This window comes from Nicotiana tabacum, chromosome 15 (genome assembly GCF_000715075.1).
Source record: "Nicotiana tabacum cultivar K326 chromosome 15, ASM71507v2, whole genome shotgun sequence".
Lineage (NCBI taxonomy): Eukaryota > Viridiplantae > Streptophyta > Magnoliopsida > Solanales > Solanaceae > Nicotiana > Nicotiana tabacum.
Genome location: NC_134094.1, coordinates 120,020,720 through 120,036,696, shown reverse-complemented (window position 1 = coordinate 120,036,696; position 15,977 = coordinate 120,020,720). Strand labels below are relative to the sequence as shown.

Sequence of the window (15,977 nt, the reverse complement as noted above, 5' to 3'; positions counted from 1 at the left end):
TTGGCATTTATTAGCTTGCCACTTGGCTTTACCACAATGTTAATTATATATGGTAACTTTATTCCTTTAATATATATATAGATATATATAGATTGAAATTTGTTCTTTATGATATTTGAAAGTTATGTATCAAATTTGAGCTCATTTGGAGTAGATTTAGGCATTGAATCATGTGTTAGATTGTTGAAATTCGACGAATAATTTATCTTTCAAAACTTAAGATTCGATTTATGAAGTTGCATTGAAGAAATAAAACTACTTCAAATTCGAATTTTTTGAAGTTGCATTGAAAAGATAGAAGAACTTAAAATCTGGTTTCTGTAATTGCATTGAATAAATAGAACTACTTATGATCCGATTTTTCTCAAGTTGCATTAGAAAGACAGAAGAATTCCAGATCCAATTTTAAAGTTGTATTGAAGAGATGGAAGAACTTCAAATCCCGTGAGGAAATTTTACAAATCTTTGTGCAATTAAGGTATAACTTCAATAGCGGCCCCAAAAGTGAATATCAATAAATAGTAAATCTGGCCAATTATTTCCCGGACATTTTTCCGTTCAACTCATGTTGCCAGCCCTGTTAGTTAAAGAGTTTGAAAACGTTCTTTTTTTGTGGCAAAAAATACAATAAAGGAAATTTTGGCTGTTGCTATGTTTCTTTCTTTTAACATAAAAATAATAATTTGATTCAAAATTCAAATATCAAATCTCTTACGGTAGAAGTTCGTGCTTCTGAAAGGCGAAGCAACAAACGTAGTTCCTTTCCTTTGTACTTCGTGTTCCATTTTCGTCAATCTTTTTCTTGCTTATACAGTGTCAATTAGTCAACTATTAAGATCATTAATTTGTCTTTACAGTCTCGTGCTCATTGCAAACATTCATCAGCGCAAGTGTTGGATCTAGTGATGATAATGCCGATAAAAAATAAAATAATCTTGGCCGTTCACGTATTATTCTGTATCCAACCTTCACATGTTCTTCAGCTCAAAAACGTACTACACCTCTTCTATATCTTTATAGGTCGAAAGGAATTGGTCTTCGCTCATTCCAAAAACAAATAAAAAGAGTCCAACCATTACAACAATACAACTACCTTTTATACAGAGATCCTAAGTCAAAATCAATATACAGACCGTCATTAACCAAGATCCGAACAGATAATTCTTGTTTGGAGTATTGCCCAAGATAAGGAAAATTTTGCTTTACATCCTAAGTTGAGGTTGATAAGCTTAAGTAATCGCTTGACTTTGTTGTTCTGTCTCGACCATTCTTGCAGGACCTTCAAACATTGCCAAGAGATAACAGGGTATCTAGCCTCGCTTCGGCGCCAAACCTTCCGCATCTGCGGTCCCTGCCTCCTCCGGCCCAGCTTCGCTTTTGCATCCCAAGTCTGCATTTGCAAACTCGCACTTGCGGTCAGACCTTCGCAGGTGCAAAAACATCAGAACATGTCTCCCCAAAAATATGAAATGATTTGCACCTCGTCCGAAATGCACCCGAGCCCCTCGGGACCCATCCAAATATATCAACCAATCCTAAAACATTCATGATGAGCCTGCTACACTTCCTACGAACAAAATTCCTATATATTATGGGTGTGTTTGGTATAACGGAAAATGTTTTCCGTGAAAAATATTTTCCAAGAAAATATTTTCTTGGAAAACAAGTAATAATCTTATTCATTTTCCGGTGTTTGGTACGCGTAAACTTCCAAACACATAAACCTTCGAACTCATAACTTTGGAGCTTGTAAAATTTCGAACATATAAACCGAAAGATGAAAAAACTAAAACTGAAAATATATAAAATAAAAAAAAAAAAATTCGGGGGAGGGGGTATGGGTGCAGAAAAATGAAAAAATAGAAATTTGAAATTACAAAACAAAAAGTAAAAAAATAAAAAAAAATTGTGCGGGTTTGGGGCAGTGGGGGGGGGGGGGAGATTGCAGAAAAACTAAAAAACAGAAATTTGAAATTACAAAAAAAAAAAGCAAATTTTTTTTTCTAAGAGAGGGGGTGGGGTTGGTAAGCATGGGGTGGGGTTAGATGGGTGGGTGTGGGGGTGTGGGGTGGGGTGGTGAGGGTGGGGAATAGGGTGGGGAAGGTTGAGAAGAAATTTTGGAAAATGTTTTCCCTTGATAAGGAAAACATTTGGAGGAAAATGAGTTCATAAGGAAAATGTTTTCCAAATATTTAAACCAACCAAACATGAAAAAATTGGAAAACATTTTCTTCATACCAAACACACCCTATAAATCCTAATATTTTCGGTTTGGCAATACTCTAAAGGAAGAATCACAATCTCCTGAACGAGTACAAGTTGATTATCATACTACGCGCAAGTATAAGCTCATTCTTCCTCCAAGCCATTTCCAATGAGACAACATTGCAGAAAAAAGATAGGGTAATAACGGGCCGTCTATTTATGGAAAGTATACAATTGAAACTGAAAAATACAAAGTCATGAAATTTTTCTAGTTCTTCCTTCGCAAATTTAAAGTAGGCACTCGCAAGATAATTGAGTTGAAGATGAAATTTTTTTTATGAAAGTTGAGTTTCCAATTTTCTTTTAACATTTCATGACACAACATTACTTTCTTCATTCAAGGAAAAATGACATGGTTTGTATTCTGATTTACGATTATTTGTATTATGGTATATGACTTATAGTTTATTTAAATTTGATTGGTTTCAGTAGAAAAAAAAAGTTAGCTATTTGACAAAGTTTTTGTTTTTATCTTTATAAAGGGTAAAGTGCTAATATATTCTAGCTACAAGGAGCCATATGACTCAGAAAATCTCACTTAGTGAAGAGATGTGGGAGAAAACAACAGCAATTGAATTTCTTTAAAATCCTCTGAAAAGCAGGATTTTAGAGAGTCGGTATCAATAATATAACAAGACAGGCCATATAAATGGAAGAAATTGATCACAACAATCTAAAGACAAAATGTTGATCGGTATAGACCCTTCAAAAAGATATGGTTAAAATGCAAAACAATACAAATCGAACCAAGTCTTTGCCTTCAAAAAATATCTGAAGATCAAACCATCAACTTAACTCATGAAGCACTTGGGGCAGTCTCAGATTTGTCCGTATCCATTGGCTCGGTAGCAGGTGGTACTTCACTTCCAGCACTGGCACCCTCAGTTGCATTTGCATTTCCTGAATTAGGACTCTCTGCACCCTGAGGTTGTTGCTCACCTCCTTGAGGAGGTTGAGATGATGGTGTTTCAGGAGTTGCTGGCCTTACCGGCTTAGGCTTTGTCATTATAGGCCTACAAACCCTGTAGAGACAGAAAGTACCTTGTAAATAACAAATCAAATAACAAATCAGCAGCGCAAAGCAAGGAAAAGGAAGAAAAAGGAAAGAAGGCCGGCCTTACGCAGACAAAACAGATATAGCAACTAGCCAACCAAGCCTTTGCAGTACAATTAGCGCAAATATTTATATTTTTAAACTGATAGCAAAATAGATTCAGTAGTCAACAGTACCTATCAAGTGACTCTGCTTTCTTCCTAACATCAGCCGACAGAAGAACAGGGTTGGCATATTTCGGAAGAACATCCTGCTGCTGCTTTTTCTCTCTAAACCAAGCCTCAGCTTCGACACACTCGTTCAGAACCTAGGAAGTGCAAGCGAAACATAAACATCAAATCAGATTTTCAGGAAGAAGAGGGGCGAGCATATGATGAAAGAAAAGAAAAGAAAAGGCAAATAGCAATATTAAGCAGATATGTGCACACCTTCTGCTTCTCCGCTAAATCAATGTGATCAAACTTAGGATCATTTGACACTGCCGCCTCTCTGTAACTATTTATGCAATAAACAAATTGATCAAACACAGAACCCCTCTCCGTGTATTCCTTGTACCGTTGCTCAATCGGGTCACCTTGCTGCAGATTCGCCACACTAAATCAGCTCCATACATTCCAAAAGGACAAGGGAAATAGGATATTCAAGAAACACCAACCTTTTTAAGCTCCTCAAGTTTGGCAATATAAACACCCTTAGTTTCATCCTCTCCATCTTCATACAACCAATCTTCCACTTCTTGAAGTTTAGCAATAAATTGTTCTCTTTCAGAATCAATTACAAACTCTTGATATTTATCTGAAAGCTGGATATATTAAGAAGGGAGACCAGTCAGTATTCAGTAACATATCACATGTTTTCATACAACTACCATAAGGCCATCAAATACCTTATTCCTCATGTCATAAACATAGGCCTCAACAGCATTCTTCTTGTCCTTTGTCTCTTCCATAACACGGTCCTGAAGAGCCATTTCAAATTCTTTCTCAACAGCCTTCTGAACGTCAGCAGCTGCCATTGCTCCGTAAACAATCTCAGTCACCGGTATAGATGTCTTTTTGACCTTTTTCTTAGGGACTTCAACCTGCAAGAAAATGAAAACATAAATGCTAAGCTTTACTGACATCTTTGAGCTAATACACTGAAGTAGAAGAAGAATATAAGTTATCCAACATTAATTAAGTGAAAAAGGCACTATACTGATGCATTTCAAGAATTAAAATATAGGTAAACACCAGCCCATCCATGCGTTCCCAATAGTAAATGCGTAAATCAAATACCGACGATTTGAATAGATGCATAGTTGATAAAAAACAACCAAATATGACTGATAGGAAATATAAACTAGCTCAAGCAGCAATGAGAAGAGATGAAAGAGTGCCGTGTCACCTTAGCATCTGTTTCCATCTTGACAGGTCTGTCTCCAAATTCTGGAACACCATTCTCAGCCCCTGAAGCATCCCCAGCTCCTTTAGCATCTTGCATATTTACATCAGATTCCGATGTAGTTGGAGCAGCAGCATCACCAGAAGCTTCATCTGTTTCCATTTTGGCAGGTTCCTTAACTGCCTCTTTCACAACTGGGACTTCCACCTCTTCTTCTTCCAAAAGCTAAATTACAGACCAAAACCATAAGATTAGATGATAGTCTCTCCATTCACTAAATAATTGCAACATAAAAAGGAAAAACGAAGAGAAACCACAAATTTCTGGACTTACAGTGGCAGAATCAACCGAGACAATACCATGCAGGTTTAGGCGTACTTTAACTTTTAGTTTGGCCCTTTCACCCTTTGCAGATTGGAATGGTCCGATCTGTCAAGGAGATCAAAGAAAACCGAAGTGAGCCAAGGACTCACCTGAAACCAGAGGATCCATTTTCTATTTATTTTAATAGATGAAAACACAGGATCTAATTAGTGAGTGAAACTATGAAATACCGTGTAAGTACTGATCTTTGCTGGCGCCTGAAGCTCACTGACATCAGCATACTGTACATCTATTGTAAACGTGCCAGATCTGTAGAAAGTAAGAGCTTTCACACTGGGTATCGGATTCCCTTTGGGGAAAACAATTGTGCTCTGATGATACTCCAAAGCTCCATTTTGTGCATCTGGAGCAGGTCCCTTCCACGACAATGCAATTGGGAAAGGGAAGCTCTCATTAACCTTCAATCAGCCAACTACAACTATTAGTACATTTATTACGCTTATAAATCAGCACAATTTATTCTGCTTGGAGCCAGATGTGCAAGTAGTAACATAATCGTTTATCAAAGGTTATTAGTATCACAATTGACATTTGCTTCAATAAAAATCTTGGTCATTCTATGATAAATCGTGCATTTCTTTCATCCTTCAAGAAAACAATATCTTCTACCTCCCACTGTGTCATTTATTATCTTTTTTATTTGTAATTCGTCACTAATTACCTCACTTTCATGCTTGTTTCAAGCCAAGCAAAAATTAGGTCGCACTCAGACAACAAAATAAAATGAAGAAAAGATCAAACCAATATTTTTCTTCACATATTAAATGTGTCTACTTAAATAATAAGGATTATCGACGAAATTGCAACACATTAAGAAGTTGAAAGCCCTGAGTCCAATATGACCATGGAAAACACATCAATCAAGAGAATGCAAGGCTAACCACATTACCTGGAATTCTCGCACTTTAAAGGTAGGACTGAGAATAGCACATTGCAATGCACATCCTTTGGCCACACATTCACTTGCATTCATGGTGCGCCTTGGTTCCTTACCGAAGAACTCTGTCAAAATCCTCATAATCGCAGGCACTCGAGAGCTTGACCCAACAACCTCAACTGCATGAATGTTCTCAGTAGTGAGCCCAGCTTCAGCAAGAGCTTTCTCTAGTGGTTTCTTCACTCTCTCCAGTATAGGTATGCTGATTTGCTCAAACTCCTCCCTCTTGATAAATCCTCTGACATCCTTCTCATCCATTAAACACTCTATATTCAAAGGTGCCTCAGGGTTTGCGCTGAGGACCTTTTTCAACTTTTCACAAGCAGCTCGAAGTCTAATGCATGCCCTAGCATTTTGGAAAACATCGATTTTGTATTCTTCCTTGAACTTTGCGGCAAAATGTTGGAAAAGAGCTTCATCAAAATCCCTCCCACCAAGATTTCTGTCAAATGAATGAGCCAGTATCTTCAACTGGCCTTTCTTGAAGCCAGCAATACAAACTTGCAAGCTTGCATGTCCAACGTCAATAAAAGCAACATTTAGTGGGTCATTTTCAGGTAAATCTGTCTTGTAAATACCATATGCCAATGCAGTAGCTGTTGTCTCATGAATTAGATGCAAAGGGTGCAAGCCAGCTATGGTGGCTGCATCCATTACAGCTCTTCTCTGAAGATCAGTGAAATAAATCGGAATTCCGATGCAACAATCAACTACTGCTGCATTGAGATTCTTCTCTGCTATAGTTTTCAGATCCGAAAACACCATTCCAAGAACCTGGGTAGGTGTAAAAGTTCTCATTTCCCCTAAATATCGTGCATGGATGAGAGGATATCCGTCAGGTCCTTCAGTTACTGAAAAGGGCAGTGCCTTAAGATCTCTTTGCAGCTCGGGATCAGAAAATTGCCTCCCAATTAACCTCTTTATCTGTGAAATGGTGTTTTTTGGGTTCATCATACTTGACGCTGCACCAGCAGTCCCGAGAAACCGTTGCTTCTCTCCAAAGCAGACTATAGCTGGCGTTTCCCTTTTTGATTCGTCATTAAGTACGACATCAATACCTCTCTGCCTTGCAACTGCAACAACACCACTCTCATTCCCAAAGTCAAAACCAACCACGCTCATCTTTGCTGGCTGCAATCACTCAATATCCAACAATAAACCAAAGTACCTGGACAACATCAAAAGACAAGATAAAATCAACTAAAACACCAGCATGAACCATACACAAATCTACACAGAAAGAAGTTATGCATTTTAAATGATAGCTCTCAAATCAACATGAAAAAACTGATTACTTTTTCATTGAAAAGCTAAGAAAGTTGATCATTCATGGCTGGGTTTCGTGGAATGCAATTACACTATGTGTTAATAATCGATATACTGAAGAGAGCAATATAAGTTGGCTGGCGCAACCCAAAACATCAACAGACTAAAGTAACATGGACTCAAAGATCATGAACGTTTTTTCCCCCTAATTTGCCCAGAATCCAAAGTTCAAGTATGATTTTTAACTAATTTTCCTGCCAAGGAAACTTTCCTGCATGAATGAGCTTGCCCACATGCCAACAAGCCGGGACTCAATTGGTAAAGAACCAACAAGAACAAGGATTTTTGAATCTACTATCAAGGAATACACAAAACACGCCCAAAACTCAGCCTTTATAAAGAAGGTACTCTCTAGAACGCCTTATACAAACTTGTCAGGCACTGATCTAAAGCAGACCTTAGCCTGCTCCATTTTTCCCTGAAAGGAATCTTCAATGTTAAGAACTAATTGAATAGAGGAATAATCAGAGACTGGCTAATGGCTACCTAGTAAATTACAATCACCACTTTATCTAGCCTAAGGAATTTGCTATCCCCCCTTTTTCAATCTTGCACCTTTGATAATAAACTTAACTATGTTACTTCATTTCTTTATAATTTGTTCTTTATTATTTTGACGCTGGTCTCCAAACCGACTTGACCGCACCTCGAGTATTCCACCAGTACCTGCTATCTCCCACTAGCATTGCACATATCGGGTAACTATGCCCACCAAGAATTAGGCAGATAGGAATTACCATTTGTTCTTTTCTAATTTTCTAAATTATAGATTAAAGAGTTCGCAATAGCAACCAGCAATGCAGGAATTAGAAGGACAAAGACACAATTTTGTACCAATCATAACGCCTTCATGAAGCTATACAACAGTATGCATCACCAGACAACAAATTTAGTTAACTCCTAGCAAAAACTTTATGCAGCATGCGAATCACAAGCGAACATTGTCAAATCTAACCAATAATATTACATCCCTAGCTAAAAATCTGAAGCCAACGAACAATCAAGCAATCGATGGTAACAAATTCCTAAAAGTAGAAAAAACAAAAATCATAGATCTGCAAATTGTTATAGAGAGAAACGGAGTTTCCTGATTCAAACAATACCTTGAATACGAAGAATAAAATCTTCTGGAATCTATGTTCCACGCACTTCGTGTGTGTACGATTGAATTTTTTGTTAGCCAAAGCGGAGGATACTGATATAAAATAAAAGGGGTTTAAGGGAGAGCAATAAAGAGGAACAAGAGAATTGGGGTTTGTGTAGAATTTTCGATTTTATAATTTACTAAAAATATTCTTCCTTTTTTTGGCTGAAGGGAGGTTTCTAGTGGTCCTAGATGTATCTAGAGGTGTTAACTCTTCTACAGCTGATGTGTGCACTCTGGACTAAGTAGGTATTGGGCCTTGAGGGTTAGTTCACAGGTTCTGTTGTGTTCGTGGATCTAAAACTGGGCTTCTAAACCTTCTTTTGTGAAAAAAATACAAATAAGGACACATGATGTATGCCTTGTCCAAAAAAAAAAAAAATACTTTGTATAACATGGGGGAGAGATTTTGAATCTCTTGCCTAAAAGTGAGGATACAATGAATATTTTGAACTCCTTGATTATTAAAGGGGAGACAATTACATCGTCTACCAAAAGGAAGGGTGCAATAGATGTCTTTGACTTTTTGATTTATATATTCATGTTAATGATTTTCTCTAACTTTAGTGTTGCTTGCTTATGTAGTTGCTAACAACATGACTACTTAATTGAATTCAATTGAATCTCTTACTAGTAGCAACTACAATAAGTGAAAATAAGATGTTGAAATAATGTTAGGCCTAATGGACCTCAAATTTGCATCTTGAACCTACAACTACTAGCACTCTTGATGAAAAAGCTAAATATGAGAAATAGATGAAGGATAACAAATTGAGCCTTATGAGCATAAAGAGATCCATTTCTGATCGCATAAAAGGTGCAATCAAGACTAATAAAAATGTAAAAGATTTTTCGAGGCCATTGGATAGAAATTCCTAGAATTTGATAAAGCTGAGATAGGTAGCTTGATTAATTTCCTATCCATCATAAGGTATGACCTTGTATATAGTGTTCCGCGATCACATTATGAAATTGATTAGCATTGCTACTAAGCCAATAATTAGGTGTGACCATTACTGATAATTTTCTTATTTATCAATTTTTGGGGTCCTTTCCTGGGTAGTTTGGCCAGCTTAAGACAACCTGTAATACGCAAAAGGATAAGTGGAGTGTTAATGAGCTTATCATTATTTGTGGTAGAGGAAGGCAGGACCCGAAAGGATAAAGGTGAGGGCATAGTGAACCTTGTTAGTTCGTCTAGATCAGCTGATTATCCCTCTTATAAAAGAAGGTAGACCTAAATTCCATAAAAGGAAACATGGTTCAGTCTCATTATCCAGTGATTATAGTGGTCATGTTAATAAGCCTAGTGGTAGCCAAGATCAATCTCATAATTCTATTAATCCTCGAGTTGTGACTAAGAAAGAAATCAAGTATTAGGATAGCAAATAAGTAGGTCACAAGAAAGTTGATTGTCCTCTGAAAAAGAAACCAAGTAATTTTTTTGGCTTTTGTCTGCTTTGAAACTAATTTAGTGGATGTTCCTTTAAATTTCTCGTAATTGGATAATAGTATAATTATTCATGTAACCAATGACTTGCAGGACCTGGCAAGCAGATAGAACCAAAAGAGGCTGAAATGAGTGTTGTTGAGGGGCAATAGACTAAAAGTGAAAGTAGACTTTATAGGGACTGCTATTTTATCTTTCCAAAATAATTCTAGTATTTGTTTAGAAAAATACTATTTTGTACCGTTTATGAGACGAAAGTTAGTCTCTGTTTCACTTTTCGGCAAGCCTGGTTATTCGTTTAAGCTACATCTTGATTTTATTAAACTTTTTTGCGATTCACATGTTGTTACTAATGCTATTTTTAAGTGATAGTTTATATTGCTTAAATGTGTTGAATGAAATTTTTTCTGTAATATTGAAACTATTTTCCACAAAAAGCCTGCTATGAGTAAAACGTCTTACTCGTTATGACATAGTTGTCTTGGTCATATTTTTTAAGAAAAATTAAGCAATTGGTAAAGAAAAAATATTTTATTTGTTCTTGATACAAAAGATTTTAAAATTTCTGTGGATTGTGTTAAAGGCAAAATGACCAAGGTTAATGGAGAGGGTTCCACTAGGAGCTCTGAATTCTTGAAAATTATTGATATTCTTGTTAGTGAACCTTATGCACCTACTTTGACCAATCATAAATACTTTATTACTTTTATTGATAACTTTTCAAGATATTGTTATATATACCTTTTAAAAGAGAAATCTGAAGCACTTGATAAGTTTTAAATTTATAAGACTAAAGTTGAAAAATAACTTAGGAAGGCGTATTAGATAGTAAGGTCTGACGACCAGGGGTGGATCTATGTTGATAAGAGGGGGTAGTACGCCACTCAGTCGCTCGGTAGAACTTCGTGTATGTACTAGTATTGCATGTAAAAACGTTCCGAAAAAATAAATAAAGAAAGAATGGCACCCTAAATCACAAAGTGATTGTCGATGCCATGGTCAAATTGCCCAACGCCTGGCTCAAGGCCCATGACCGATATGCACTCTACTCACATTTGTGCAAGTTTAAATTTTATTTTTCCTCTTTGCCGTTGTTCCCTCTTTCCATATTTTCTTTTTCTTAGTTTCTATTAAGGGTGTTTAACAGGTCGGGTTGACCTGGTTCCGGACCATCCCAGAACGGCATTAACCCGGATCGGTGGTGGGGGGTCGGGTAGGGCTGGGTTTGGGGGTTGGGACGTTTACATTTTCATTACCAGTTAACCGGATCGGTCAAACCCGATCAAGAAAAATTACTGTTGAGCCGGTTAACCGGGCCGGGCCGGACCGGTTCAACGGCTATTTTCTGATTATTTTTTTTAAATTCATTTGATTGTTGGTAACAGTCAACTTCCAATTTGACTGTTGCCCAATGCAAGAATAGCCCTTTTTTGGGCAATTATTTTAAAAAATAACACTTTTAGTAATTACTAATTTAGCCCTTTAAAAAATTATAAATACACCCCCTCTTCTTTATTTCTTCACTCATCTCTCATTTCTCAAACTCAAATTTTCAATTCAAGTTAAATCATGCCCCGTGCTTCTAGAGTGCGCTCATATGTTTGGGAACACTTTGAGGTGGTAGAAGAAAATGAAGAAGTTCACAAAGTAAAATGTAAGAACTGTGGTCGAGTTTTAAATCTTCGTCGAAAGTGGGAAGGCACAGGCTGTTTAAGGAGGTATCTGAAGAGTTGTCTTGAGCGTCCTCCAGGAATTCGTATTTAAAATTTTAAGTTGATTTGAAATAATTTGTGTTATTTTAAAATTATTAAACGTATTTATGCTTAATGTTTTAGTTTGTTTGATTAATTTAAAGTATTGTTATGCAATAAAAATTTAAAATGAAACTATGAAAGCCTTTGAAGTTAAAACTCCAGAAGAAGGCCAAGAAGTTCATATTGATTATGAAGAACTTACTAAGGCAATGCAAAACCTTTGAAGTTCTGGATTTATAATTTTATATTTAATAATTAAACTTTGAATTTACTCTTTTTTCGTTAATTTAGTTGTTGTTAAATGTAAACTTTAGTTTGCAAGTTTGAAATAAAAAAAGAACTTGCAAATTATAAGTGCAATTTTTTTCCATCTTCATTGTATTCTATTATCTTAAATTTTTAATGAAATATTCAAATATAAGAATTTTAAAGCCTTTGCATCCTTTATTCAAACACTCTTTTTATAAGATTATTTTTTGTTTTATATTCTTACTTTATATTAATATAAATTACGATAGTTATACAAAATACAAAAAATAAAAAATAAACCCGGCCCCTTAGGCCCGTAACCGTTCCGGTTCAATATTTCACCGGATGGGCCCGGACCGGTTAAACTCTATTTGAAAAAATCGATAACCGGTCCGAATTGATGACCGACCGGTCACTTTTTAGTCAACCCGGCCCGACCCGGCCCACCCCTTTGACACCTTTAGTTTCTCTTGTTTCCATTTTTGTATTTTAACTCCATGTATAATTATTTATTATAAAAGTATATTTACTTATATTTTTTTCTAGATCTCAAAATATTTATTTGAATATGCTTTTGATATCATTTTTGGTTTTTTACTTAGTTGATGTTATTTTTTTTAATTTCAAATCAAGAATCAAACATTTTCAGTTTGATTGTCACGTGTATTTTTATGCACCAAAATAATATTGTACAGTGAACATAATTAATTCAAAATAATGCGAACCGACTAGATGCACACCCTAATACAGCTTCCTTGACTAGCGGTAAGTTTATATATTAAATACACTACCACCCATAGCCATCAGATCCTGGATCCGCTTCTGCTGACGACGGTGGTGAGTACTATAGAAAATATAATGAGTCTAATTAATCAATGTATGAGACCTTTTGCTTTATTTTTACAAGAATATGGGATAATAATACAATACATCATGCAAGGTGTTCCTGAATAGAATGATATAGCTGAAAGACAAAATCGTACTCTCATAAAAATGGTGAAAAATATGATGTCAAGGGTGAAACTTTTAAAAACAACTATCTATATTCTGAATAGAGCTCCTACAAATCTATCTTAAAACTAAAGGAATACCAATACCAATACCATGAAATCCAGGATAGTCAATATAGATGCTGGTGCATCTAAGCAGAAATGCAGAATTTATTTTTAGCCTATTCGGCCTGCATAATTTATATATTAATTTGGCTTTACACTAATAATACAAAATACAACCATAGCTAGCTAGCCTCTCATGATATAATATAATGTAAAAATTTAACGGCCTTCACTATTGACTTGTGACCCTCAAATGAGTAATTCCATCACCTAATCTTGTTTAAACTTAAATTTAGGCAAGAGTTCTTCGTTTGCATAAGGTCAAGGGTTAGAGCCAGAAAATTTTATTAAATGTGTTCAACATTTAATATATATACATAAAAAATAATATATATGTACAATATATAATTTTTCGGTAAATGATATTCAAGTTTCACCAAGGATAGCTCTGTCTTGCTAATGGTGTCCTTTGACGATAGCAAAAAGAAACTTAGTGGATCATTTATGGATTTGTGCGGCATTTTCGCAGAGTCGGATCAATAATTTAAACTTGTATGGATTCAATATTTAAAGTTCTTATTATTAAACTCATTATACTTGTAAAGTTAGGAGTTCATATTTACTATTTTGTAATTTTATTAATTGTTACGCATAAAATTATGTTCCGTCTTAAAAGTTATGAATCCAATTAAACCCGCCCGTTGGATGCTACATCCGCCCCTGCATTTTGGTCAGCCGTCATTTTTTCCACATGGGAAAAAGATTCACTGAAAACATTTCTCGATTGTGTGCTAAGCTTTGTCATCTATTCAACAGCAAAAAAGGAACTCAATGAAATATTCTTATTGCCTTTATTGGGTTACTTCAACATCAAATGAGAAAAAGAAGTCAAGATAAGGGGACGGAATAACCTGTAAAGCATATATAGCTGATCAAAAAAACAAAGTTCAAAAAGAAGAAAAAGAAGATCTATATATCCATAAAGCATCTAACTTTACTTGTGATAACAGAAGTTAATTGTTAGAACTTTCATGTACAACATGGATAAGATCATAAGAAAATTCTTAACAAGTTAAAATTAAAAGTCATTATAAGAAAATTCAAATGACTTAGTTTAAGTTATAACTATACACTTTCAGTGTACAGTATTATACACTTTCCGTGTACAAAAAATTACATTATTAGATCATCCAACAAATGTATATAGGTGAGTTTTGTAATCTTAAAAATAAGATAACTTAATCGTCGCAATAGGTAAAGATGACTTAATAGTGTAAGAGTCCCTTACAATGACAGTGCAAACAAGGGCGGATTTAATACTTTATCAACAGTGCACGTGAACCCATGATCATTCTGTCTAAATATTTTATGTACATATTTCTTAGAATTGTCTAATATAATCTGTTGGCATGCTCCAAAAAGATTTAATGATATACTTAATGAGCATTGAATCACTCACTATTCATGATCAATTTCCATTTACATTTTTTTTCCGTCTTTTTATTATTAGTAGTGCATCCATATTCTAAAATTCCTAAACCCGCCCCAAAAAAGTTGCCTATTTACCAACAACATTAGAATAAACTGCTGCCGCGTAAGAAGTAATAGAAGAGTTTGCAGTAGAACGCCAAACATAATATCTAAATTAATTTTGTCATAATTAACACCAAATTAGAGTACAATATATTTACAGAAGAAATAAAAATGACAACTAGAATTACACAAAGATTGATGCTTCTCCAGTTTCTAGAGTTCTCTTGATTCTCCATCAAACAATTAATTCATTCTTGGGGAAGATTCTAGAAGGAACAGCAAAACGAGCGGAAAATGATCGAGAAAGTTCCTGAGCGTCAGCCAAAATGGCTGAACCTTGATCGAAATTCTGAGAATAAGAATGTGGATCATAAGTAAACCGCATTGATTTGGACTTGGAGTGTTCAAAAATTTTCTTCCTCTCTTTCTTCATCTTTCTCCACAGCAATCTCCAGATGGCCGGTGCTTTGTTCGATCTGTTAACGGCCGGCAATTTATACGATGCGAAACGTTTGTACTCTCTGCCGGAGTAGCTCCGCCTACAGCAGACGCTAATTCCATTGTCTAAGTCATCCATGAGAGTACTGAGTGGACAAAACAGGGTGTTAATTTGTGATCTGAAAGGTGAATTGAGACTCTGAGTTTTTGTGGTTGTTGAGATTTTTAGATTGTGCAAATGCATGGGGAAACATAGGAGCGGACAAACTTATATAGGCGAAAAAGATGTATATCTACAGTGTAATGTATTTCCTTTTGAGTTTAAGTTGTATGCGTGAGGTGACGGTATATACTTTCTCTGTCCAAATTTGCTTGTTCATTATACTAAATATAGATATCTATGTGCACCCAAACTCGGGCTGGTTGAATATGGGTCCTAAACTGATTAAATGGGCTTTCTTCAACTGTTGATTTTGATTGGCCTTTTGTACACGGGGTCCATTAACAGCACATTGGCAGAAATTGAACCAATAATATCGTAGAAATAACACCAGGTAGCCATTATAAAGGGCGGTTACTTAGGAATTAGCCGGTGCGTCCTGAATTTCAGTTTTTCATGACAAAAATATCATGAATTGTCCTGAAATTAAGATTTTCAGTTTAAAATTTCAGCTGAATAATCTCTGAATAGCATCCCTTAGAATGACTATTTGTGCACCCAATAGAATAGCTGAGTGTTAAAAGGTTAGATTTTGAGGTCTATGCACTGATAATATCAAAAAGTATTTACATAATCAGGTTATTTATTAGGTAATTAATTACATATAAATCATTTGATAAGCATTAAATTGTAATATAGTAAAAGCAGAGGCGGTGCCAAGATTTGAACTTCATGGATTTCAAATTTTAGGAAAATTAGTAACTGAGTTTTAAATTTAATTGTTGTACATATAATACAAATATAGAGTTAAGATTAAAGTTACTGGTTTCGGTCGAACCTAGGTC

The 15,977-nt window shown here is 35.4% G+C and overlaps 1 protein-coding gene across 1 annotated transcript; it reads right to left on the bottom strand.

Annotated features, from left to right (window-relative positions):
* Positions 1-2,817: 2,817 nt before the first annotated feature.
* On the bottom strand, positions 2,818-8,693 carry LOC107784103 (heat shock 70 kDa protein 15-like). The gene is made up of 10 exons (XM_016605176.2): positions 8,453-8,693; positions 5,976-7,191; positions 5,257-5,484; positions 5,036-5,131; positions 4,706-4,927; positions 4,206-4,400; positions 3,975-4,121; positions 3,748-3,897; positions 3,496-3,626; positions 2,818-3,287 (listed from the first exon to the last, which is right to left on the bottom strand). Exons 2-10 carry the CDS (start codon positions 7,143-7,145, stop codon positions 3,062-3,064), a joined length of 2,565 nt encoding a protein of 854 aa, XP_016460662.2. The 5' UTR covers positions 7,146-7,191; positions 8,453-8,693; the 3' UTR covers positions 2,818-3,061.
* Between the last annotated feature and the right edge of the window lie 7,284 nt (positions 8,694-15,977).

Excerpts from the sequence above, each read along its gene's own strand:
- LOC107784103 (XM_016605176.2), bottom strand. The coding sequence starts at position 7,145 with ATGAGCGTGGTTGGTTTTGACTTTGGGAATGAGAGTGGTGTTGTTGCA. Across the intron at positions 4,122-4,205 it reads TTTATGACATGAGGAATAAG|CTTTCAGATAAATATCAAGA; the intron begins GTATTTGATGGC and ends TAATATATCCAG. Across the intron at positions 3,288-3,495 it reads AAAGCAGAGTCACTTGATAG|GGTTTGTAGGCCTATAATGA; the intron begins GTACTGTTGACT and ends CTGTCTCTACAG.